At 42.4% G+C, this 26,319-nt stretch overlaps 1 protein-coding gene across 1 annotated transcript; it reads left to right on the forward strand.

Moving 5' to 3' along the window:
* The first annotated feature begins 2,552 nt into the window (after positions 1-2,552).
* Positions 2,553-25,094, forward strand: esyt1a (extended synaptotagmin-like protein 1a). Its single transcript, XM_019895672.1, has 31 exons — positions 2,553-3,566; positions 5,992-6,033; positions 8,532-8,666; positions 8,868-8,941; positions 9,099-9,171; positions 11,615-11,704; positions 12,200-12,255; positions 13,007-13,127; positions 13,257-13,433; positions 14,803-14,885; positions 15,014-15,062; positions 15,309-15,398; positions 17,987-18,082; positions 18,176-18,247; positions 18,928-19,014; positions 19,154-19,303; positions 19,726-19,908; positions 20,193-20,369; positions 20,444-20,526; positions 20,600-20,648; positions 20,726-20,815; positions 21,041-21,136; positions 21,342-21,413; positions 21,487-21,573; positions 21,652-21,798; positions 22,067-22,191; positions 22,320-22,415; positions 22,493-22,624; positions 22,849-22,954; positions 23,896-23,945; positions 24,023-25,094. The coding sequence occupies exons 1-31, from the start codon at positions 3,228-3,230 to the stop codon at positions 24,048-24,050; spliced, it is 3,255 nt and encodes a 1,084-aa protein (XP_019751231.1). The 5' UTR covers positions 2,553-3,227; the 3' UTR covers positions 24,051-25,094.
* The last annotated feature ends 1,225 nt before the right edge of the window (positions 25,095-26,319 follow it).

The raw sequence follows: 26,319 nt of genomic DNA on the forward strand, positions 1-26,319 counted from the left end.
ACATGAAAGACTAATCGCAGCCTCTGACAGTAACATATATCAGCCTGAGAAACCAGACCTTTTTCAAACAAGTGTGATGGTGATGGCAACTTTATACAACGAGGCCAATGGTCACTTTCTAATATTAAGAGCAAAAAAAACATTCATGTGATCTACATCCCATGACTTGCATGCCAGTGGGAATGTTGCAACCTTTTGTCCAGAGCCGACTTGCAATGAATGTGTTTGTCTTTCATTTTTCCCCCGTAGGAGGAGTTTCAATAATTCAAAGTGACTGCTCAATGTGAAGTCGGCTAGCTGTACCAATTGCGGGCTCACACAACATTGGCCTTCTCAGCATTTACACAAATATGTTCTACTTGCTGTATGGAGACATGAATTTTCACTAGCAGTTGTCCCCCATCAGGATTGCGAGTGATCTGTCATCCTTTCCCAGCTGGCTTTGGGCAATACACCGTGGATGTGTCCATGAACTGGTTTCAAGCCAATCACAAGGCGCCTGGACTCACAAGCATCACACACACACACACACACACACACGTTTGCAATACCGATGTAAAATGAAATGGAAGAAGCTCTTCACAGGAAGGCCCTAGCTGCCTTTTGAAGGAGGCATGCTAGCCACGATACCACACCTCACTGCCCTTTGTAAAATGATGCAAAAAATCTATCAGAACTAAAGAGTGATCAACATCCGCGTGCAGCTTCTCCTTTGTGTGTCTGCTCAGTTGTTCCTCAGCTGACAGGCAGTGTGACTTAACCATGTGAGTACTATAGTTGTGTTCGTCCAACTTTCACAAGCGGCCGTCACATTTGATTGACACAGCAAAAACCGGCTTCCAGTCTATGCTTGCTTGACTTTATAAACACACTTCTTTAATTGGGGTGCCTTGTCACAACACAAGTTAATTCCAATTTGGGAGTGAATGATTTCTAATTTGGCTTGACTGGATAGCTAACTGCTATGTTGCATGCCCTCAACATATAACGCTAATGTGACATGTTTTAATGTCATTTTTGTATCATCTTAATACAGTGTGTTTTAATCCATGTGCAGAGATGGAATTGTACGCATTTGCAGTAGGCTGACCTTTTTCCCTCTACTGTTGGAGTGCATGGTTTATTTTTCCTCAACTTACTGTGTATTTGTTTCTCCAAAACAAAGTTTGTGTGCTGTCTCTTGAACAGGCTATCACCGTGCTGGTGTTTGCACGGGAACTCATCAAACTTTACACCCTCTGAGCAAATACGACTAATTAGCTGCATCCAGGCAACTGTTAAGAGACTTGAGGCTTCCCTGCCTCAAGTGAAGGTAGTCTCTCCAACATCATACAACTGTTGCTATGCATCAGCAAGCCATGATGTGATTTGCTGGCTTTTTACAGGTTCCTAACCAACACGTTTAGGACAGTGACTGGCCTGTCACAACAGCGATACACCACTTGATACACCGCTATATTCAATGACCGTGGTGTAGAACTGGATTCCATCATAATAACAACTGTGGCTAATATTTTATTTCCTATCATGTAACTCATTGAGGTAACCAAAATAGTGACTCATGTTGCAGTGCAGCTCTTCACTGACTGTTTGTGTACTACAACCCAAATAAGAGCATATTGAATATGCTCTCATTTGGGTTCTATTTAATACCTGCCTGTCAGTGACAGTCCACAATTGTAGTCGTGTGTTTACTGTCTGCTAGTATTATTTGTAGGGTTACTTGAAAATGTCATGCAAAGTGGCCTGCAAAAGTATTCAGCCCCCTTTTTGACCTTTTGCCACATTTTCGGCTTCAAACATAAAGAGATATCAAATTGGATTTTTTTTGTTTCCGTGAATAATCAACATCAAGTGGAACACAATTCAACCAATATTTTATACTTTTTTTTCTTTAGAAACGAAATGTGGTGCTTGCAAAAATTGTTTTGTAAATGTCTCGTAAACTCGCTATATTGCAGCTCCTGCAGGCACTGTGGGCTTGTCCACGGAAAGTGCTGAAACCTTTTTCTGCTCAACTGTCAGATGTCAGTCAAATACCTGTACTATGGCCAGGAAAAATGGATGCTCCCCTCTCTGCCATCTTTCATAAGCCCACACATAACTACATGTTTGAGATGCAAAAAAAATATCTTCACTTAAAGCCTCCAGTGGCTGGAATACATCTCAACAGGTTGTCGCAGGACTTTCCCATGACAATGAGGCGCTCTAGCGACCACGCTAACCCGAATCCATGGTCCACACAGTGGCTGTCAAGTTAAACTCATTTTTTATGAGATCAGTAGGCATGTAGCAGCCATCCTTGAGTAATGGGTGTTGAGTCATCATGACGCCGATTTCAAATCCGTTTTGCAGGCTTTTGCCTTTCAAAGGCCATTGCATACAAAAAAGCACATAGATGTCCAACTTAAACCATGCCACAGACTCAATTTGACCTAGGCTATGCATAATAGAGTGGGGGGAAATGGATTTTGATGGCATGGGACCGGTAGTAGAATCTTCCTATAATGCGGTACAATTTAGCTGAGCACAATACACGGTCATTTTCTTGGTAAGAGGGTTTTGCTGGCCTTGGATCGCGTGTGAAGGTGTACCAGTCACGCGTTTGTTGGGGGCAGATCGCGCAATTGTCGTCACTGAGTGTCTAATTCACCGCTCCATTCGAAATAATAAACCTGTCGTCGTCCTCGGCAGGCTGCCGCAGTCGATGATCACTTGCGCATGCAGGCAGCATGCAGCTCCCGTGGCGGTTATGTAAAGCTAACGGGCTGGCGGCGCATGGCCAGATGCTGCGGACCGTGTGCGCGTGCGTGTGCGCGCACGACGATTTTGATGTGTCCTGTATTTCGTCTGTTCGATAACCCTGCGCGTGAGTGTCGGGCGCGTACGTGTGAGTTAATTGTGGGATTTCGAGTCAATCTGCCGGCTTTGACGAGAAGGAGGGCTGGCAGCACAGATCCCGCCCTTAAAACTCACTGCTGCCTGCAGAAGACACGTCCACCAAACGCCCATCGGTGGTGCTTTTGGGTGCTCTGCGCAACCGAGGAGAGAGTGAACAGCGGAATCTCATCATGATTTAAACCAAGCTCGTCGTCACCACAGAGGCTATCTGTACATGCTTGCGTGAGCTAAACCTTGCGCAGGGAGCGAAAACACAAGAAGAAGGCGTGGGGGGTGGGGAGCGAGCTGAAGCCAAAAGCGGACAAGTCCAACGGGTCGTGCGTGCGATGCCATCCGCGGAGGAGGAGACGCAGGCGGGCGTGAGTGGAGGCACAGCGGGGGCGGCCCGGACCCCGCCGCCGGGCCAAGCCCCCGCGGGGGAGCGCGCGGTGGGCGCCCTCTGGTCCTTCGCCAAATGCCTGGGCGCGCTGCTGCCTGTCTACTTGGCTGGATATTATGGCTTCAGCATCACCCTGGTCCTGGTTGGGCTCGTGGTCTACATGGGCTGGAAGCACGGTCGGCAAGATAAGGCGAGGAGGCTCAACGCGGCCATGTACCTCTTGGAAAACGAGGTGGAACTCACCACAGAAAAGGTCTTCCGATTCAAACGGGATCTGCCTCCTTGGGTAAGGACGATGTGAACTCACTCCTACACCGCCGTGGTCGTTCTCCGCAGGTTCGCGTGTCCGAGGCAGTCTGCAGTCATGAGTATTGGCAATTGCTTTGGGTGCTTTAAAATACCTCCGGCAGAAGTTAGTTATCATTTACACCCAGTTCCTCTGACCGGCACATCCCAAGTATGCAATAACTGGCAAATCAGTCTCAACTGAGCAGGATTTCACGTGTCAGTTTTGCAGTGGGAAAAGAGGGAACGGTTTGCAAGTTAACACGTGAAGAAAAATATGCATGGAGCAGCTCCAGAACTCATGAGCCGTGGACCACCATATCTGGATAGAGAGTGAGAGAAGGAGGATAAACTGCGTGTGCGTGTGTGTTAGAGAGAAAAAGACGCTGCAAAGCTCCATTGAATGATCTCAGACACGATGTGAGAAATAATAGGATGACAGTATGAGCTCAGTAAGGTGCAATTTTCACTAACACACCCAAGAGGGCTAATTATTGAAATGTGAAGTAGCTACTTGGAGCTTTTCCAGGGCCCAAAAGGGTTCCCGAGCTGTAAAACATCAAGTGTCAAGGGTACAAAATGCATTGTCGCCTTCACTGTGATCTATTGTTTTCGGAGTGTGTTTTTGGCTCCAATTCTTGCTGTTTCTCTGACATCTCATGCCATTATTACTTGACAAATTGCATCAGAATTAACATTCCCCCTATCAGTATTCAGTGAGGGATTTAGAGGGGCTATGCTCAGGAAAAGAGAAGTTTCAAGCAAGCCAAGGCATCTTCATTTATCTAGCACGTTTCATACACAAAGCAACTCAATGTGCTTAGTACTAGCAAAGACAAAACAGCTACAAGTTAACGATACTGCAAAGCAAAGCAGAGAAGAAAAAGTAGCTTACAAAAATTACCTGAGCATACAATGACACTATTTAAAAACATTAACAGAAAGCTTTAAAAAAACATTTAAAAGTAAAGAAATAAAAGTAGGTTTCTAAAATAGAAGAAAAACAAATCACTTAAAAATGACTTAATCAAAGTTATGGGAAAAACCTGGATTTAAAACACTGGGCTGACTTTAATTCTGTTGGCAGCTTATTCCATTTGCGTGCAGCATAACAGCCAAATGAAGGTTCACCTTGTTACTCTGGGCTCCACTAATTGACCCGAGTCTGCAGATCACAGAGCCCTACTGGGTATATGTTACATGAGCATTTCTTTAATCTATTCAGGACCCAAAGCATTCAGTGATTTATCGACTAGTAGCAGAATTTCCAAATCTATCCTATGGCTAAGTGTTAGCCAGTGTAAAACATTTTGGACTGGAGAAATATGTTCTGGTCTCTTTGTTGTTGTCAGAACCCGAGCTGTATACCCTTCTGAATGCGCTGCAGTTGTTTGATGCTCTGAAGACAGAGGTGTCAAAGTCATTTTAGTCGCAGGCCAATTTGGAGTTACGTCTTCCCTCGGAGTGCTCATATGACAGTGAAACCACAAAATTATCACTTGTACACAATAAATTAATAGATTGCTCGTTTTGAAATCAGTCAAGTCAATTATAATAGTTTGTTCAATTATTGTCCAAGTGAGTGTAATCAAGGTTATATTAAAATCTCAATGTTATTTATTACATATGACAATTTGACATTTTGGTACCGATTTTAGCAAGTTGACACACATGATTTGGTTTCGCAGGCCACATAAAATGACCTGGCAAGCCGGATCTGGCCCCTGGGCCTTGAGTTTGACACCCGTGTCTTAAGAGTTCATCGAGTTTGTATTTCTCTAGCAAATGATGAATATTGACCGCCACCCTCATAAAACTTTTATTTAGCGGACAGCCAGTGTTTTCTTTAAGTCACCTTTTAACAATTTCATACATGTGTAAAAAGGACTTTAACCAATGTGTAATAACAATAAATGAAGCTAAACCACGAGAAGTTAGCAGAGGGGATTGCCTATGGTGAGTCATGCTTTGTAACATTCATATTGTAGTACTAGTTTACATCAATAAGCCAAGTGCAGGTAGAGTAAATGACAAATGATGTGCTCATCCTTCACTCTACGTTCAGGTCTTCTTTGATTCATGATGTTACTTGAGCCTTACGCAAATGTACTGAGCAGTTGGGCCAAATAAGCCTGCGACTCAATTCACTTTCCACTTATAAGCTTCATCATCAACTCTTTCCTCTTTACTCTCACTGACACGCCCCGAAAAAATTCATAAGCAGCCAAAGAAATAGCAAAACACACATGTGGTCTCCAACAACATGCTCTTTGTTCCCCAAGATGATGGTTGGATTCGACTTTGGCTTTTTCACTGTATTCAAGGCAATTATGCTGAGGACTAAAGCTGCGCGAGAGTCTCGCCAGTTATTTCTTGCTCCCCTGTCATGTTTGAGTCCATGCCTGACCTTTGTTTATTCTTCACAGGTCAACTTCCCAGACGTGGAAAAAGCAGAGTGGCTGAATAAGGTCCGTTGTATTTCCTTGTTTAAGTGTTGGTTGTTATTGTTATATTTGAACAAATTCTGCATCCGTGACTGTTGTCTGGCTACATGTGTCCTGTGACTGGCTGGCGAGCAGTCCAGGGCAGACCCGGCGGGCCTCTCGCTCATAGTCAGCTGAGATGTACTGGACATACGGTCCATAATAGATGGAGGGAATGCTGCTTTTTTTAAGCACGTCACGCAACATGACAAGATGTTCCATAATTTGCTTGGATCAACAGGAAAGTTGACAAGCAAACACAGCGTAAAGAACGCTCGAGGTGACCCTGCCCCCTTTGAAGCCTCTCCATCAATGCCCCGTGCAGACTCCCGTTACTCATTGGTGTAATGAAGCCGCAGGGAGAGTGGCCGGAAGGATCTCTCACCTTGTCTGTTTGTGCAGAAACCTCACATCAACAAAGGCAAAATGTGCATGTGAATACTAATACTGCAAAGTGTCTTTGCGCAGGAGCAAATATGATGAACTCTAATGTCAGAGGCCTGCATTGTCTGAGAGTAATTGGTCCAATTCGTCTTTCAACTGTGGAGATTTGTCCTCTTCTGCAGCCAAAGGAACTGCCTCTCTTGTAGTCAATACAAAATCGACTCCGCCCCTGCGCCGTGATGGCTACTGCATGACCTTTAGTGTCTCATGATTTTTGGTGCCCGTGTGACACGCTGGAGCCCGAAAGCATCAGCAGGCGGGCTCATGAAGAGTTTGGGGGTGGAAGTCAGTGGAGCGCGAAGCTCGACAGTGGCCTCACGCTACACTTCACACCCAAATGCTGACACCGTCAACACCAGCGTGGCGCAGCCGCCAGGGAGCTTTTTAGAAAATCAACATTGTTCTGGGGTTTTCGCTGTCACTGATTTGATGATGGAAACCTGAAAGTCTGCATGTTTTTTTTGGTTAAGTGACACTGTCTAAAACGTATGAAGTGGAGAGCACATTTGCTAAATTACAAAAATGAAGTGGTGGTGATTGAGAGCAGCACTCAGGTTGTTTTCTCTGTGGTTTTTTTTTTTTTTTTTTGCAGCCGCAACGGATATCACCAGCTTGTGTACTACCCTTTTGCCCTTTGCTGTCATGTGTGGGTGGATAGTCGCTTTGCTCTTACGCACATGCAGCATTATTATTTCCCAATTTTAGTCAACTTACTTTTCTTTAATCAGGAAATACTTATTGAGATGAAAGGGATTTAAAAGGAAAGCAGTGTTGTTATGGTGTCTTGTTTCCATGGCAGCAACATTTTGGGAAACTTCTGTGCGCCCGAATCAGTACAGTTAAAAATAACTGTTTAACAAATCTTGCCAGTTTTTTTCATCAGAGCTCCAAATAAACTTTTTTATACTCATTCCAAATCTACCCATGTTTTTGTTCTCTAGCCCATCAGGTTTTAATAATAATAATATAGTATGTAACATAGTCATATATTTAGTCATATTTATGAATGGTTAAGATTAGCAGCAGGTGGATTTTTTTACTGAAACATAGCTATACATCAAAACGCATGGTGAAATCCTCATTACGCTACATTATATCGGTCACACTTGAAAACAAAAAAAGGTTAATCTCAAAAAACCTGATGCGCTACTTAAAAAAAAACATTTTTGAAAAAGTCTGAAAAATGTCTGGAGAAAAAAAACCCAACTTTACAACTAAAGTAAAGAAGACAAGATGAACACCGCGAGCTACATACGCTCCAGTTATTTGATATTTTTCTCACTTTATCAGATTCCTTTGGACTGTTCTTAAAAAGATTTTGTGTTATGAAATTATGTAAAAAAACTCAACTGAAATCAACTGTATTTGTAGAGTACTTTAAAACAACCACCGCTGTATACAAAGTGCTGTACGTGGAGCAAAAAGAATTCATACAACAAACAAACAATAAATTAATTACAAAGACAGTAGAAAGTACGAAAACAGTCAAACTAAAAATTAAATCTCACGCTGAGTCAAAAGCCAAAGAATAAAAATTAGTTTTAAGACAAATTTTAAAGATGGGCAGTGAGAGGGCTTGCCTATCGTTCAGCGGACGGGGAAAGAAAGGGACCAGCTCCGAAAAAGGCTCGATCTCCACTTACTACTCGGTACCTCGAATAGTGTGTGGTCCGCAGAGCTGAGGTGGGTGGCGGAGGACCTCAGAGAGGTAAGGTGGAGCGAGGCCATTTAAAATTTTGAAAACAAATCATAGGATCTTAAAAAGAACTCCATAATGTATGGGTAGCCAGTGAAGGAATGCTCTTACGAGTACCAGTCAAGAGGCGAGGAGCGGCATTTAGGACCGACTGGAGATGCTTCATGGAGGATTGGCTGACTCCGAAGTAAAATGGATTACAGTAATCCAGCCGAGATGTGACGAAGGCATGAATTACTGTTTCAAAGTGCTCTTGAGTAAGGAGAGGCCTTACATTACAAAGTGTCGAAAAAACAGTAGCCCTGCATATTTATCTTTTAGTGGATCAACTTTCTTTGTTTAGATCCTGCAGCAAGCGTGGCCCTTCATAGGCCAGTTTCTGGAAAAGTTACTTCTGGAGACCATCGCTCCAACCATCCGAGCCTCCAGCATTCATCTGCAAACCCTGAGCTTCACCAAAGTCAACCTCGGAGACAAGGTATCAGATCAACCCGCATGTATCTTTAAAGTTGAGCATCCCTCACTGTGTTCAGGGTAATACCATTTATTTTTGCTTTTATTTATTTGCTCACCTGTTGTTGACCAGTAAAATGATTTAGAGTGATACATTTGGTTTAGTAGCTTCTTCACTTCCCACTATCGCGAGTGACTTTGGTAATTGCAGCTGTTGTGTTGACAGGCCTTAAAAGTGGTTGGTGTGAAGGCTCACACAGAACACGATAGGAGACAAGTCATGCTGGATTTGTACCTCAGGTAATTATTTGGTGTAAGAAACCAGTCGATCTAGTCAGACCTTGAGATGGTCCGTCAGTTCAAGATGTTTGTCCTTGTATGTTTATTTAAGACAAAACAGTCTCATAATCTCCTCACATCAGCTGCTTTCCTTTGTCAAACATGCGTCTTCCTGCAGCTACGCTGGCGACGCCGAGATCAACGTAGAAATCAAAAAGTACTTCTGCAAAGCTGGGGTCAAAGGAATTCAGGTGTGGATTTACAGCGGTGCCTTGAGATACCATCATACATACACACGCTTGCAAAACACTCAGACGTCAGATCATCTTTCCTCATCGAAATGAGTGGAAATGCCGCTGATGATGATGGTATTTATAGGCAATGTCGAATGCTGTATGCTAAGACACTGATGCGCAGGTTTGGCTCATGTACTGATAATGTCCAAAGTAAAGTTGACTCTGTTCAAATCATACTGTACACCTCTGGATAGACAGACTACAGGCCACCTCTGGACTCATTACACAAGAGCAAGTATGCATGGCCTGTTTGTGGCCTATAATGTCACTGTGCAGGTGCTCTTAAGGACGCCTCGGTAGACTAATCCGACTCAGAGGTTTCTTTGTGCACGAGTAAACACTTTGCAAGTTGTCCTAAAATTCTAATGTACAGTTCTATTGGTAGGCTGAAAAAGTCTCAACAATATTGAATGTTGTGCAATGCGCTTACCAGTCACTGTTTTAAAACATTTCTGATACCTCGCCCTGGCTCAGTATCAAATTTAGAATAGGTTCGTTGGAGATAGGCACTCAGAAATGAAACACAAGAGACAAATCTGCTACTAACAAATTGCACGTTTATTAGCGCCACAGAATATGTCACACAATCATTCAATAGCACAAGAGACAAATCTGCTACTAACAAATTGCACGTTTATTAGCACCACAGAATATGTCAAACAAGCAAATATCAGTGTATCAAGCTCTTAGAATAGTATCCAGCCCTTACCGTGCGTCAATAGGATGGAGAGCCAACACCCCAGGTAGAGCGAGCTTCAATACCAGCTGGGCGTCCGTACGTAACCCTTAGCAGACTCTAGACTCTACTGGCTCTAGACTCTCCTAATTCTCGGCTCTACTAAGAGTATCCGAAGCTCTCCTTTTATAGTCTAAGCGTGCCTGACGCCACGCTACCTTTGTTCTTAACAAATGACATTGCTCAACATCACATGACATTGCTGTTTATACAAAGACTGTGACATCGCTGATTATATCGCGACATCGCTGATTATATAGTGACATCGCTGATTATATTGCGACATCGCTGATTATATAGCGACATCGCTGGTTACAAAGCTATTGCGAAACATCTTTAAACATGGAAAAACAACACAATATAATTATTCTTACTTCAGTCACAGAGGTGGAAACACTGGTATGCCTGTCCTTTTAATGTAGAACTGTTTCAGTTTTTTAAGTGTCCAGAATAAAAATTGAATTGAATTGAATCCGTTTCAGCCTCCTGAATAAAAAAAAAAAAAAAAAAAAACAAGAAAAAAACCCCACATTTTTTTGTAATATGTTTTGTAGTAAGGAAAATAACACTCTGGAATCTTGTACTTAAAAAACATTTCGTAATAGCATAATTGAATAAGATTCAATTCATTGCAGCTTTTTCTACTGTGTGTGACTTGGCCACCTGGGTCAGGAGAATACGGTTATGAAGACCAATGATAAAGTGTTTGACTCAAATACTGTAAGCACAAGTCCCACTAGGATGACTGGATGGAAGGAGCCTAGCTAACTGACCTGGTGGCCATGTTGGCAGGGGCGATGTTTCTATCAACGGCAACGCGTAGACATTGAAAGCAAGTCGAAACTTGCTTGGTTCTCAGCTCTTCTTCATGAGGTTTATTTTTTTTTTTCATCAATGCCAAACCACATGTGCTGTCAACACCGAATATTTGCCCCCCCCCCCCAAAAAAAACTATTTTTACCTGCTAAAGTTTATTCTCATTTCCCTTGTAATTTTACAGCATTGTGCACAACCGCGCACTGGGAATGCGCTGACGCCTGTGCCCCTCTTAGTGTAGCGTCGCTGTATCCACGCAGCCCAAAAGAATCATATCTATCATCTGTCGCATCAATCACTGTACTCAGGAACCTGCTGTAATCAATGTTTTTCACAGAGACTAAAGAATGTATACCTGTGAGTGTTGTTTTATTGTCTGTGTACAGGTGTTGCTGCACATTCAAATATCCGTTCCATAAAGCTTTATAACACCGCCACATTGATGCTAATCATTCGCCCATCTGTGGCATTTCCCGTTTTGTGTTGGCATTTAAATGAGCAAATTTAATGACATCGCTATGTGGTTGTTTTTAGTGCACACCATGTAGTTCTACTTGTTTTATGTTTAGTTTGACAGTACACTTGAACTGGTGGTGGCCATAAAGAGTGTGAGGCCTTTTTTTGATTGAAGAATTGCTCACTACTGTTTTTGCCTTACTCTCAATGTCAAGTCTTTGCTTGCAAGTCGAGGCAAAAAAAAAAAGAAATGACCAAAAGATGACAAGTGTTTAAAAAAAAAAGGAGTCTTGTCACTGGTATCTCAAGGCACCAACGTGGAGTATAAAATGTTTTCATGCATGCCGAGGTTCTGGTGCAATGACTTAACCCCTGTGCTTCTCTCTGTAGCTCCACGGCAAGCTGCGTGTGATCCTTGAGCCTCTGATTGGAGACATTCCCCTGGTGGGAGCCATCACAATGTTCTTCATCCGCCGACCTGTAAGTTTCACTTCGACTAACTTTCACTCAGCATTATTTCCCAGATTGCTTGTGTGTGTGTGTGTGTGTGTGTGTGTGTGGGTGTGTGTGTGTGTGTGTGTGTGTGTGTGTGTGTGTGTGTGTGTGTGTGTGTGTGTGTGTGTGTGTGTGTGTGTGTGCACAGTTGTTTTTCTGTGGCTTCATCTGACTCTGTGGACAATTATAGAGCATTATCCCAAACATTGACTGGGTTAGTTTTAGGTTTTCGAAACCTAACACCAACAAAAAGATGACTTTCATTTTGTCTGGATAATGTGTCTGACTTTTGCAGGTGCCCCAAGCACAGCCTTTAACCATGAAAAAGAGCAAAACTAAATCCAAAGTGTCAAGTTTGCAAAGTGTCGGCGTGCTGCTCCGCGCTGCTGAATGGCCTGTCTGAGCTTTGGGGGCGTGTCATAGCAAATGGTTAAGAGTTTCTCATTTGCATACTGCATCTCAATTCTGATTGTGTGATAGAAACTGGACATCAACTGGACTGGTCTGACCAACCTCTTGGATATCCCCGGACTGAAGTGAGTTGACCGATTTCCGTTTTACCCCGCACAGCAAAGTTGCCCAAATGATATGATATGATATGAGATGATATGAGATATATATATATATATATATATATATATATATATATAATGATATGAGAGATCCACAATCAATTGTATCAAGCGTTTTTAATATTGGCCCCTTACCCTTTGAGGTAACCACAATATGAGAAATATTCCTCAGTCTGATGAAGTGCACTACTACACAACAGTAATAATGAACACAATAATGCTGATGGTGTTAGTCAATAGCCAGGATTTATGTTGCAGCTGTTCGGACATATTCAAGTGAATATGTTATTCAGTGTATTTTGGCATCTGAATCATTGCAGATTTTGGGTCGATGCCAGCCTTGCATTTTGCAACTTTTGGTTCCATTAATGTTTTTGTCTTTATTGCCCACCTTATTTTAAGACTTCATTCTTTTGAAGACCCACGTGTCATTGTTTTTGCTATAGAATAGTAGAAACCTAAATGTGATTCTTTTAAAAAAATGGGACTCAAAAAAGCTCATTTTTTTTCCCACAATTGAAATTGAGTGAAAATACGATTCAGGCGCTGTTATGACTGTACATAACATGTCAGTTTCAAAATTGTATTCTCACTGCACAGCCAGCGAGCTTTGTTATTGAATGCTGCCGCCGTTCCCAACGTTGTCGCCGCTTTCTGTTTTGTCAGTGTGTCCTTTCCCCGCGTGTCCCCAACATCATCCTTGCATTCATTGCAGTGCCATGTCGGACACTATGATAATGGATGCAATTGCCTCCCAACTGGTCCTTCCCAACCGTCTCACCGTTCCCCTGGTGGCCGACCTGCAGGTTGCGCAGCTGCGCTCTCCTCTCCCAAGGGTAACTGCCTCTGTACTACATGGTGGCCCGGGGAACTAGTTGCAATCCATGTTGCCGGCAAACACATAACATGACTGCCGCGCAACGGGCTGCAAGTGATGTCTTTCTGCATGTGTCTGCAAATACCAGGGAGTTGTGCGTATCCACCTGCTGGAGGCCGAGGATCTGACCGCTAAGGACACTGTCATCAAGGGCCTGATTGACGGCAAGTCAGACCCCTATGCTGTGCTTCGCGTGGGAACCCAGATCTTCACCTCCCATCATGTGGACAGCAACCTGAACCCGCAGTGGAGGGAGATGTATGAGGTGAGGCTGGTGTGTTTTTATGCAAGAAAAAAAAATGCAGAAGCAATGTAAATTGTATACCAACAGTAGTGAGTCGCATGACGCGTGCTCTTCCATTCCAGAAGAATTTTAACACCTTCATTGGCAGTGGCAATTTGCAACATGAACTTATTAGCTAGCGATGCACTACACACAAAAAGCATCTTCCAGTTTGGCTCGTCTGCTCATGTGCCGCTTTAGAGCGCCTCGTTGGCTGTGAGTGTTGTGCGCGTCTTAGAGAGAAGGTGTAAGAATGTGGGCCACGACCTTGTCTGGCCTAGCTGCTTCGTTGTCGCAGCGCGGAAATGCCCTGCGACAACCCGTTGTAATATCGTCCAGCTGGATATATTCTCACACCTCTAACATGCACTTATGTGACATTATGTGACGTAGGACAGATGCCAGACAAAGTAGCCTCCATTTTTCTAGGTCGTAGTAATAGTATTTGATTGACAGCTGACAGTTTATTACCATTTGAAGTCTCATTTTTGGGCTGTTCACTAACATAATTTCTCTGTGTTGTGCCACATTTACAAAACATGTTTACTTTCACTTTAGACAGACTTGAAAATGTTAGGAAGGAATCAAACTATGCCCACAACATGAGATAGGTCGTGTTGCCAGGCTAAGTGAACGCTGTACTTCATCAAACGTTGGAGTCATAGGTTATGTGGCGCTGCTTTTACTTCCTTTCGTGAATGATTCAGTCGGTTTCAGTTTTAGTCCGCATCACCCATTTTCATAGACAAACAGTTTTGTCAGTTTAGTGAAGACTTATCTTCACTGCAAGCAGGAAATCGCAACTTCTGTGATAAGAAAGTATTTGCGGAAACGTTTCTCTCATGGGCATGCTTGTTTTCTCCTTTGACTGGGGAGGAACATTTGTGACGCTGAAAAAGTTCAACCAAGACTTACTCGAAATAAATGCTTCTGAACCTTTATTCAATGATGTGCCCCTTGTGAAATATTTATTTTCAGGCAAGTACTTTCATCATTGTTGTTCTTAATGACAGGAGCCAACAACTGTGATCAAGGTTTTTTTTTTTTTTTTGCATGGATGCTACTTTTGAAATAGATTTTAAAATCTCACATACCCCCAGTGATACGTGTAGCCCCATTTCAGACTCACTGCTCTGAAGGAGTCAACTGAGTTCAAAAGTCTATTTTTTTTTAAATTTTATTTTATTTTTTTGCCGTTGTAATGGTGTTGTGTTATTGTGGCGTGTGTGTGGCTGGCCCTGTGTTTGCTATGTGTGTGTGTGTGTGTGTGTGTGTGTGTGTGTGTGTGTGTGTGTGTGTGTGTGTGTGTGTGTGTGTGTTTTGTCCATTTTTGTGAATGTGCGTGTGTCAGGTGATTGTCCATGAAGTACCTGGTCAGGAGTTGGAAGTGGAAGTCTTTGACAAAGACCCAGACCAGGATGACTTCCTGGGCAGGTAGCTTACGCCTTCTGATGATGTCATTTGTTCGTCTCACATCATGTCGCTTGCTTGGTGTTGAATCTCTCCGATGATGCGTTTGAAGGGTCTTGTACATTTCAACCGGCTTTTGATGTCTCTTTCAGAGTCAAGGTGGATCTTGATATTGTGAAAAAAGCCAGAGTTGTGGATGATGTAAGTTGTTTCTAATGGCTTCAGCGTTCAACATTGTTGTTTTTGTCTCACTCTTGCTCAAGTGATTCAACTCGAAAAATGGCTGAACAAGATTTTTGTAATCCTGTTAGCATGTGACAACACAAATGGGTCACATGAAAATCCTTGTGAGCCTCACTCTGGCACCCGCTTTTGGATTGAAGTCTGCGAATGAAAAGGACAAAAATATGTGTTGTGTTAATGTGAGTCGGATGTTTTTGTGTACAGTGGTTCAGTCTGAAGGACGTCCCATCCGGCAGCGTTCACCTCCGGCTGGAATGGCTCTCTCTGCTGTCTTCTGCTGACAGATTGACTGAGGTGAGAATGCAGAATGTGTGAAGCAAAATCACCACACGTCATTATTATAATGTACAGCAGTGGTCCTCAACTAGAAATGCAGTAGGTCCACTTTTTTTTTTTTTAATAAGACCAAGGTCCGGTCCCATGCACGGCGGTCATGGAGAGCAGGGCTATATGCCCATTTAGTATGGTTAAGCCAAGCTTATACAAATCAACACTCCTCACAACCAACCAATAATGGGGTGCATGAAAATAACAATTATTCACTTTGCCAGTACACAGCAAATAATGAGAGGTATTGTGTTGAGGCACAGGAACTCTTTTATTTTGTTAAGTTGTGCCTGCTTAATAATAGAAATAGCCCTTTTAGGGAAATAAGACAATTTTTACTTTAACTTTGTTAAACAGTAGTTGTCTTTTTTTTCCCTTAATTTAACAAAACAATTTAACAAAATACTCATTTTACCAAAATAAATACTAAACATGAAAACAAAAATATCCTTTTCATTTGTACAATTCCCCTTTTCACATCCCCTCTGAAATCACTGAAAAATACAGTATATCAGAAGAGGAGTTAAGAACCATTTTAAAAACTGACACAAGGGAGCACAGGAATGTGCAGTGCTGTTCTTCCACTAAAGGTGAATGCAATGTTTGAGGCATGCAAATATTATTTGAGGACGCCATTGTGATGTTCATTTACCATGTTGCGGTGTTCTGCTGTGAAACAGCTGCAAAGATCCCCGGGTAGACGGGAGCAAAACTGCACACAATCGAAACCTCCCGCGATTCGTCGTGTCTAATTGTCTGTGTGCGGCTCTCCTGGACTGAAGCTGTGAGCACAACTGTGGCGTCGCGCATGCGTCTGTTTCCTGACACAATCATCCATTTTGAATGCGTGTGTGTTGGGATAGACGCGTGCTGACGCTTATGTATGGGCACACCTTAAGTTCAGAGGAGCCAATCAGCGCATCGTTATCGCCGACATGCCCTGCTCAGCCAGGGTCTCCAGTTAGTCAAACATTATCCAACACACAGTCGCGCTGCTGCGGTCCTCTGCAATACATCTGTTAGTGCACGCAAACAATACAACGGATAATTTTAACAAGCGATCGCGGTAATGCGCAGATTATAGTCCACAAATATAAAATGTATAACGTAAAAATCACTTTATAATTTATTATTTTATACAATTTGCCGAGGGTCCGGACAGAGGAGGTCCGGACAGAGGAGGTCGGCGGTCCGGTCGTGGATCGCGGTCCGCCAGTTGAGGAAGGCTGATGTACAGGATTACTTTATTCCAAAGGGAATATATTTATTGGGAAAGAAGTATCAGTGGAACCCCTAGATAGTCGCGGTAGCAGTAAAAACTGAAGTGCGATTCAACATTTGTGAAGCATCAAACGGACTCATTGTAAGGATAAAAAATGTTTCTGTTTCTGACACTTTTGGATAATGGATCAAAATGACACAGGGCTATCGTTGCTGAACAGGAGGGTTGAAAAATGCCACATATTGTATTTATAGTGTGCATTAAAGTGCTCCACAGTGAATTGATCAAGTTACAAAGTATCAATTTATGAATTCAAATTAAAGAATTGAAATATTTATCATTAAAGTAATGAATCATATACCAACCAGACATTTGCCATTTTACGGGCAATGTTTTTTTTTTTTTTTTTTTTAACTTGCAGATGTCAATGGAGCGACCGGCCTATTCATACACACCAATAAAATTTAAGTATTTTAATTTAATATTTGTTTGTTCTGTTCATACCAAATACGGATTCTATACATGCTTCAAATGCTCAAAGGTCATTCATGCTGTAAACATTTTAAGAGAGAAACATTATGTTGTTAGTGGTACAAATTGTTGTAATCATTTAAAAGCGTCACCTTGTACCCTCCTCGCCTACATTTTATGTGCGCACTCTAAGTGCATGACTGATCTCCAGTCTCCTCCGTCATTTTGTATTTTGATTGCCCTCATTGCAGAAAATCCATCCTCACAAAAATTTTATTCAGTGCTTTTTGGCAGTCTCAAAGTATTCATTGCCTCATTTGCGAGCCTTTCACTACTCACCAAATAATACGCAGAGGAGACTGGATACGTGAGAATCATCTGTAGCAATAATAATTTAAGTAGAGCAGTTATTGTCTCTTCACTGCGGCTTTCTTATCTTGGAAGTTGCTGGCTCTTCTTTTTCCGGCTCATTATCATTTTCCCTTTTCTTTTTAAGACTGATGAATTACGTTCCTTTTTGCGCATTTTTCTTTGCTTGTGGGCTTACTTTTTTACTACTGTATCATGTGACTGAGATTAGCGGTTTGACGTTTGAACAGAAGCACACGTGGATGCATCTGATTTTTCCAAATAAAACCTGTTTCAGACTCTGATGACCAATGCAATATTTTTTGTTCATTCTCAAACATCCCACATACAGGTATCGGTCCGCAACTCTGTGGTTGGGGACCACTGATGCAGACTACCTGCTGATAGTGTAACTTGCCCAGGGGCTGACAATGCATGTTTAAGAACTGGGTCTAGTTGTTGTAATTAATAGAAATTCTATCTCATCACTTCTTCTTTATGATTTGTCCTCCAGGTGATTCAGAGAAACCAGAACCTGACCAGCAAAACCACAGACCCACCATCTGCTGCCATCTTGGCCATCTATCTCGATCAGGCTCACGAGCTACCTGTAATATCGTTGTATCTTTCAAGCAGTCTTGTTTTTTTTTTTTTTTTTTTTTTTTCATTTGCACACTGTCAAAATGCTTTTATCATGTTTCAGATGAGAAAGGGCAATAAGGACCCGAGCCCAATGGTGCAAATTTCCATTCAGGATACAACTCGAGAGAGCAAGGTAATTGGCAGTGCTTATTGTAACAGACCATCAACCTGCTAGCAAAATAAAATGTTCCCCCTTTCCTTGACAGAAGATCAGCAAACAGCTGCAGCTCATTCAGAATCATTTCTGACCAGGACAAAAAGATCAGAACATAGGACGCCAGTTAAAGACTTCACACTAGCTGTCGAACAGATTTTAAAATTCTGCTACTGGTTTATAAATAGCTGAATGGTTTAGGTCCTGATTACATTAACGAAATGCTCATGGAACATAAACACTGTAGTGCGCTGAGATTCGAGTCAATTAGTGGAGTTCCAAGCAAACATGGTGCATCAGCATTTAGCTGTTCTGCTGGACACAAATGGAATAAAATGCCCACAAAAGTGAAGTCACTCCGAATTATAAATGCTTTTTAATCAGAGTTAAAAACTTTGCTCTTCGACCATACGTCTGATGAAGGTCATTTAGAACATTTCTATAATCAGTTTTTCCGAAATAAATGTTTTTGTGTCGCAGGTTCTTGAATAGCAATTTTGACAAAATACTTTTTGTTTCTCTACTTTGCTTTTAAATGTTGTGCATTCTTTGTATTTTAAGTGTCTTAACTTCTTTTGCCTTCAAATGTTGCTTTGCAACTATGTGAAGCACTGTGAGTTACCGTGTGTATGAAATGTGCTGTCTTGCCTTGCCGCCAGACTTGCTACGGCTGCAGCAACCCCGTGTGGGAGGATGCGTTTACCTTCTTCATTCAGGATCCTCACAAACAAGATATCGACATTCAAGTAAGTGATTTGATTATTGACTTTCTCCACTCCACCTGGATTGATTTTTTTTTTCTCTTCTTTCTGGTTCTTTTCACTCATCAACGTGGATGCGTTATCATCGCGTGTCCTGCTGTTCCCGCCGTGTATGTCAAATCAGGTGAAGGACGACGACCGAGCTTTCTCCCTGGGCAGTCTGACCATCCCTCTGGCTCGCCTTCTGGACTCCCCTGAGCTCACCATGGACCAGTGGTTCCAGTTGGAGAATTCGGGTTCAGCCAGCCGCATTTACATCAAAATTGTTCTTCGGGTTAGTGCACAGTGTGGTTCGTTGCTTGTTTTTTGTTGGCCGTGTGCCAGTACGGTAATTATACAATGGCACAAATTCAAACCCTGCTCTGTTGAAAACGACACAGATTCACCACCACGACTTCTTCATGCTTTTATTTTCATCAAGTTTTGCGATACATGCATCCCAGTGCTCTAAATTCACAGTTGCTTTGAATGCAATGGTGCAAACTATTCCTCAGGATTGTCAAGCAGGATAAGCAATTTTTCAAAATGGCAAAATGGTTGAAAAGGGCCATTGTTGTCCATGAATATCGCTCATGTCTTAAAGTCGATGGCCACTTTTTTTGCACCGTGACGCTTAAAGTTGTGCAGTGTTTATCTGACAAAGGTGAGTGACTTCATGGCAACTTTTGCTGCTGACAATCTCTTGTATGTCTCCAGGTTTTGTGGCTAAGCGATGATGCAACACCCACCACACCGTCGCCCCACCCATTAGCTCCTGGTTCAGGTCCTGGTCACGGGGGGATCACAGCAGAACTAAACCCGATGGGGCCTGGCGGCTTAGCTAAACCGCCACCTTCACGCCCGCAGCACACCACGCCTGACCCAGAGTTTGCGACTGAGGTAATTAAAAAAACCAAAGGTTTCAGCTTTGGAACAAATCTATTTACAGGTACTACATATGATAAAAATTTAAGTTTAGTTCTTTCAAGTCATTCTCTAAACCACTGGCAACGTAGCTCCCTAACTCCAAATGCAAACATTGTCATTTCGAGCATTTAGTTGCAGAAAATGAAAAATGATCCAAATAGCGAGACAGTTGCGTGTAAATAAAAGCGGCAAGTATGTAAGCATAAGCAAAGTGCGGTTCACGTGTGACACTAAAGCAAGGCCGGCTTTGTCCATAGGGAGTGCTTCGAATCCATCTACTGGAGGCCCAAAACCTGATCGCCAAGGACAACTTCATGGGGGGCATGGTGAAAGGGAAGAGTGACCCATATGTCAAGATCCGTGTGGCTGGTTTGACCTTCCGCAGCCACACCATCAAAGAGAATCTCAATCCGATCTGGAATGAACTCTATGAGGTTTGGTCTGCCTTTCATTTTGTGCCTGCTGGGGTGGCTCCCATCACGTCATACAATGTTTGTGGGATTTGCAGGTGATTCTGACTCAGCTGCCCGGCCAAGAGGTCCAATTTGAATTATTTGATAAGGACATTGATCAGGATGACTTCCTGGGAAGGTGAGTCCTCGCTTTACAAAGCAAAACGCTCTCTTCCACAGCAGCCATCTGAGTACCGGTAATCTCTTTGCAGGTTCAAACTGAATTTACGTGATATCATCAGTGCACAATTCATCGACACGGTGCGTGGCATGTTACAGCGTCGATGTGTAGCGTACGTCTCGGAAATGGTTGATTGATGGCAATGTTGTTGTCACAGTGGTACACTTTGAACGACGTCAAGTCCGGTCGAGTTCACCTGCTGCTCGAATGGCTGCCCAGGGTGTCCGACCTTCCCAGACTGGATCAGGTTTGGCTGAAAATAAAATCAAATATCGGTGAAAGGGAATCTGTGGACTCCCATTTTCATCAATAGGCAGTATTTCTATTTGTATGGACACCATAATGTCATGGAATGGGGGCAGGGATTTTGTGGACAACCTGTACTCTATTGTTTCTCATCCTCCTTTTTGATAATCACTCTGAATGAATCTCTCTTTCCCCTCCACCCCTCCCCCCACACCTCCCCGCAAAGATTCTGCAGTATCAGTCGCAGCAGATATTCCAGAACAAAGTCGTGCCGTCGGCAGCCGTGCTCTTTGTGTATGTGGAGCGTGCTCACGGCCTGCCAGTAAGATCACATCATCACATTGATCTCATGGTTCACTGGCTGAGTATTAGCATGTTTTGGAGCACTGCAGTATGCAAGTACATTTGCAGTCTGGATTTATTATGCATACCATAACCATATATGGGAACGTAAATGAGTGTGACAAGTAAATGAGTATATCAAATATACCTTGTGTTCTCACCCAAGGACAACTATTATTTTTCAGTTGAAGAAAAGTGGAAAAGAGCCAAAAGTTGGAGCTGAGGTTGTTCTAAAGAACGTGTCCCACCGTACTAAGGTAAGGCAATGCCTTTTTTGTGTGTGAGGGGAGCCCTACACGTCCTGAGGTCTGTCAACTGATTTTTGATAAGGTCTATGAGAGGTCCACATCGCCTCGCTGGGATGAAGCATTTCACTTCTTGGTTCGAGATCCCAGGGATGAGATGCTCACCGTGAAGGTGAGAGTCATCGACTTGTTCTCACTTCTGAAGAGATGAAGCAGCAGCCGGTGAATGTGTGTGTGTGTTTCTCGTTAGCTGTCTCACAGCTGGGGCCAAGCTCTCGGGTCCTTGACTCTGGCTCTCAAGGAGGTGATGGCTGAGCCCAACTTGGTGCTGGACCGCTGGCTTGCCTTGGATGGAGCTCTGCCCGAGAGCCAGATCCTACTGAGGGTGACCCTCAAGGTGCTGTCAGTGCTGCCTGCATATTTAATGTCAGTTACGCACCGCAGTGCGCAATTTTAAATTTTTTGAAAAAAAATTATATATATATAGTGTTATCAATATTATTGTGATATTAAACATATACTGAAAGGTATTACATTTTATTGATTTTTTTCTTGATGCACAACAGAGCAAAACCAATCCCTCCTTTTTAACTTTCTGCAGTCCAGAGTTGTTTCAGATGTAACAAGTTGTTGTGTGGTCTGCAATCACACCGAATGTCTTGTAGATCTTGGACACACAGTTGGCGGTATGTCGCAGGGCCCCAGGGGATAGTGACAGCGTCGGAGACACCGTCATTCCCAGGTGGGATCCGTCCCATCTGGACCTCAGACACCGAACTGGATTCACCATGTGAGTAACCATCAACCCATTGGGAAACATACTCACCAGCAATCAATACTCCTGCTACCGCTGGTAGGGTATGAATGTGATAATTGCATTATACAAAGGATAAACATGTTGCTAATTTTGGGCTTCAGGAGCAATGATGCCACAACTTTTTCAAGCCAGGTGAAGCTCACCATTGGATACGCCACAGAGGAGAACAGGCTTTTCATCACTGTCCATGCATGCAGGTCTCTCTTTGTACTGCCACATGTGATATCACACTCATATTTTCCACTCGGTAAAGATTCCATGTACGTCTCCACAGAGCCCTGATAGCCTGCTCCAAAGACGGAGCTGACCCTTACATTACTTTCATGCTGCTGCCTGACAAGAAAGCAACCACAAAGAGGAGAACTGCCACCAAGAAGAGGGACCTTAACCCAGAATTTAATGAGAGGTGAGACATTTTATGCATATATTAAATGCATAGGGTCTAAGACATATTTGGAATTATGCACCCAACAAAAGATTGACTTGCTTGTGTCATTTCACACTTGATGGGTGGGCTGGCACTCCAGAGACTAAAGTACTTGTATTAAAAGCAATTCAAATGCATTTTTTTTTTTTTTGTCGTTATGCTACCTTTCAGTGATGCTACTTCTGCCATGCCCTATTCTATAGGTTTGACTTTGACCTCTCATTGGAGGAGTCAGCACAGAGGAAGCTGGATCTCTCTGTGAAGAACAGTGTCTCCTTCATGAGCAGAGAGAGGGAGCTTATTGGAAAAGTAAGCATTACTATCATGAACCGCATCCTGCAGTAAGACATCGTGCTCTCTCTTGCCATAGCTGTCGCACTATGAACTGAGTGTCAAATCAAGAGCTGTAGCATATTGTTGCACCCCCAAATCGTGTCCAATGGCTAATTTAAGTTTGCCAACAAAATCGCTAATTTATTCCTCTGACATGTCGATGCCACCAGCCAAAGTCCGCGCTCACCACGACTCGCTCAACAACATAAAAAGGCTGTAATACTTCCTCAAAGCAAACCACTGTGTTGACATCATCTCCGCAAAGTCTTTTCAAAGGTTTCTGACAGTCATGAGTAATACAAGAAATAAAAGGATGAAGTGAATAAGCAGTGTAATCGCCGATGTTAATCTTCACACAAACTTTATGGCTAATGTGCCGTTTTCTGCAGTGAAGCATTACAACTACAGTATTGAGTTTGAACAAGCCTTTTGAAAATTGGCTGGATGGAGGGTCTGAAAAGCAAATGAAAAAAATAAAACAAACATCCAGAATCTTCAGACAACATCATGCTGCAATGCTACCGCAGGATGAGGAAGCAGTGGTGATACAAAACTCCTCAGACAGTTACAACACTTTAAGTTGTCAAAATGGGAAAAGACCAATGGTTTTTTTGTTTTGTTTTTTTTTTTTTTCAAAAAGAATTGGCCATATTTGGGCATACAGTGTTGACAGTGAGAATATGTCCAAAGTTTGTACCGTAAAAGTTGTTGAACAAAACGGTAACGGTCCCGATAGCTCTTTGATGGCATCGTAGTCGCCCACTCATTTGAGCATGACGTGTTTTTCATCCAGTCAGAAGAAGCACGGTGGGGGTCTACCACCTTTCATTCCTCATGACTTTAGAAAATACATTGTAGAAGCACATGAAGTTGCGGTGTTTGAAAGCGATTCTCACCAAGTTCCTCAATGCTTGTAGCTGCAGCTGGACCTGGACCAGATCGACCTGAAGACCGGCGTTACACAGTGGTAAAGAGCTCATTTGCTTGAAGCAATGCGGATTGCTCACGTATGCCAAGCAGTCAACAAGTCTTTCATCTATGCAGGTACGATTTGGTACCGGAATCAACCTAGGAGAATACATTGCTGCTCTTCGCTCCTGTTTCACGTTTCCTGTTGCTTGTGTGCTCCGTGAATTGTGCATGTATATTCAGCTTTAATGGCATCTTTGCTGAAGAAGGAAAAAAAAGACAACACATGTGCTCCATAAAACAGCCACCCATCAGTATTTATGAGAGGAAGCTAGCTTGTCATTGAGAACGTTTTAGCAGTGCTGCATCCTTGCTGTCTTAGGCACATTCTTCAGTAGAACATTTGGCTGAGTAGATATTTAATAATGCAACTATGTTGCACAAATGACCAGTTTGTATGTTACATACAATGAAAAAATATATAAGCCTGTAAAAGTCCTTTTTCAGTCGTATTCTCACAGGCGCTTAATATCCGAAGGTACGGCTATGATGGACAAATTTATAGCCTCCAAGATGACTGAAAGGGATTAGTTTGTTTTTTTTTTGTTGTTTTTTTTTTTTTTTTACAAATCTTAATACAAAATCCCGATATTGCTTTGTTTGTGTGTTTATATTGTTGCCTTAAGTATTCCACAACTCTTAAAGGTTCATCAGTGTTACACAATTATGTTCCAAATGAAGTTTTATATGCTTTGTGAAGAATATTGCTTTTTATAAATGCAAGTATTACAAAATGAGACCCTTGTGTTGACCTTGGACTTCCGAGCTGAGAAACTGTAAGCAGTCTCAATCACTGTGCTTTTATGAAGACAAAACTTTGACAGCACTTAAAACTCACGGCATGCTTACTTTCTTGCATTTGTCATGCTCGATGCAGCACTCGAATGCTGTTAGCTTAGTTTGTCTCACAAAGCAGCTGTTTCATAACAAAAAAATGGCAACACATGCTAAGAAGTAGTAGTGGCACTTTGTGTTGCACGGCTGTCATTTGATCACCAAGACCCTCTTGACCCTCACGTGCATTTGGTCAAGAGAACTGGATAAATGGTGACACGGAAAACTGCATTTTTTCCCCCCTTTTTTAAACGTAATATCCATAATATAAGATCAGCTTTGAAGTTGTTGAATAAAGTTTGCATTCACACGATTGGTTTGTCTGTCTTTTTCACCTTAACTTTAGTCCAAATCAATGCCAAACGTCCCACTGAAAGGAAGTACAATCGGCAGTCTCTTGTCAATTTGTCACTCAAGCTATTGTCTCAACTATTGATGGAATCTCATTGTATTATGGGGATCCGTCTCTAACGCCCCAAGATGACACCAAAGTAAAGTGAAGTAGTAACGTGTCAAGGAAGAATGATGAAATGATACATCTCAACTGATGTAATTCTTTGTATGGTATGGAAGAGCTAAATTTAATCTGGGTTGTAAGAACACAGGGACTTTTACGTATTGAATTGCTGACATGATGCAGTACGAGACAGCATCCCTTCACTTCTGGTGCTTAAAAAAACATGTCTAGCCATTTCTTTTTAATGGTAATGGTTAGATCAGTGGTAGACTTAATATTTAGCAAAGTCAAGCAATTCCATGGTGGTTTGAATTTTTGTGGAAAACTGAATAAAGTTTCCTTTAAAGTAATCATAATTGTTTTCGTGCTACCACTTAAAACACATGAAAACTTTGAATCTATCAAGATTGTTTTTTAGTGCTCCGTATATACAAATAAATACTGTCCGCATCTATTCCATCTTCTTACTGAGCATGTGCTGAAATTATTCAGGAAGGGGCCTGCAAAATAAACTTGTTGGCCCATTGTGAGGACAATGAAGGCAGGTTTTCCCAGTAGAGCGTTAATGACAAGAGGTAAACAAAGTTTTTCAGCAAAATGACGGTCTGGACCTTTTTCATGGTGACACACAATCTGCATAATTTACAAATCAAATGGAGCGGGACACGGGCAACCTTTTCCATCATCAAGATGTGAGTATTAAAGCAAAGTGGTCTCTTTGAACTCTGGAGTGTTGATGAAAGTTCTTGTAAAGGCATGGAGATGATTGCCTAGCAGTCAGGAATCCTCAGGCAAGACTTTAAGGACTTCACCTAGCTCAGCAAAAAGGATAATTTTGTCAAATTAAAACTCTGCAGTTGATGGTAAACCTTGACTTTTAAAATCTGCTGAATATATGTTGGCCTTGCACTCCCCCTCCAACGAAAGACTAATTATGGCGGTGTGGAAGATGGGTTGAGGAAATTTCTATGAAGAGTTAATTTAAGTTAAGATATCCTTTATTTGTCCCACACTGGGGAAATTTACAGTCTACAGCAGCAAATTTGGGGAGTAGAAAGAAGTAATGAGGGCGGCATGGGGT

Source organism: Hippocampus comes, unplaced genomic scaffold, assembly GCF_001891065.2.
Source record: "Hippocampus comes isolate QL1 unplaced genomic scaffold, H_comes_QL1_v1.1 scaffold113, whole genome shotgun sequence".
NCBI classification, from domain to species: Eukaryota; Metazoa; Chordata; class Actinopteri; order Syngnathiformes; family Syngnathidae; genus Hippocampus; species Hippocampus comes.

Excerpts from the sequence above, each read along its gene's own strand:
- esyt1a (XM_019895672.1), top strand. The coding sequence starts at position 3,228 with ATGCCATCCGCGGAGGAGGAGACGCAGGCGGGCGTGAGTGGAGGCACA. Across the intron at positions 6,034-8,531 it reads AAGCAGAGTGGCTGAATAAG|ATCCTGCAGCAAGCGTGGCC; the intron begins GTCCGTTGTATT and ends TTCTTTGTTTAG. Across the intron at positions 9,172-11,614 it reads CTGGGGTCAAAGGAATTCAG|CTCCACGGCAAGCTGCGTGT; the intron begins GTGTGGATTTAC and ends TTCTCTCTGTAG.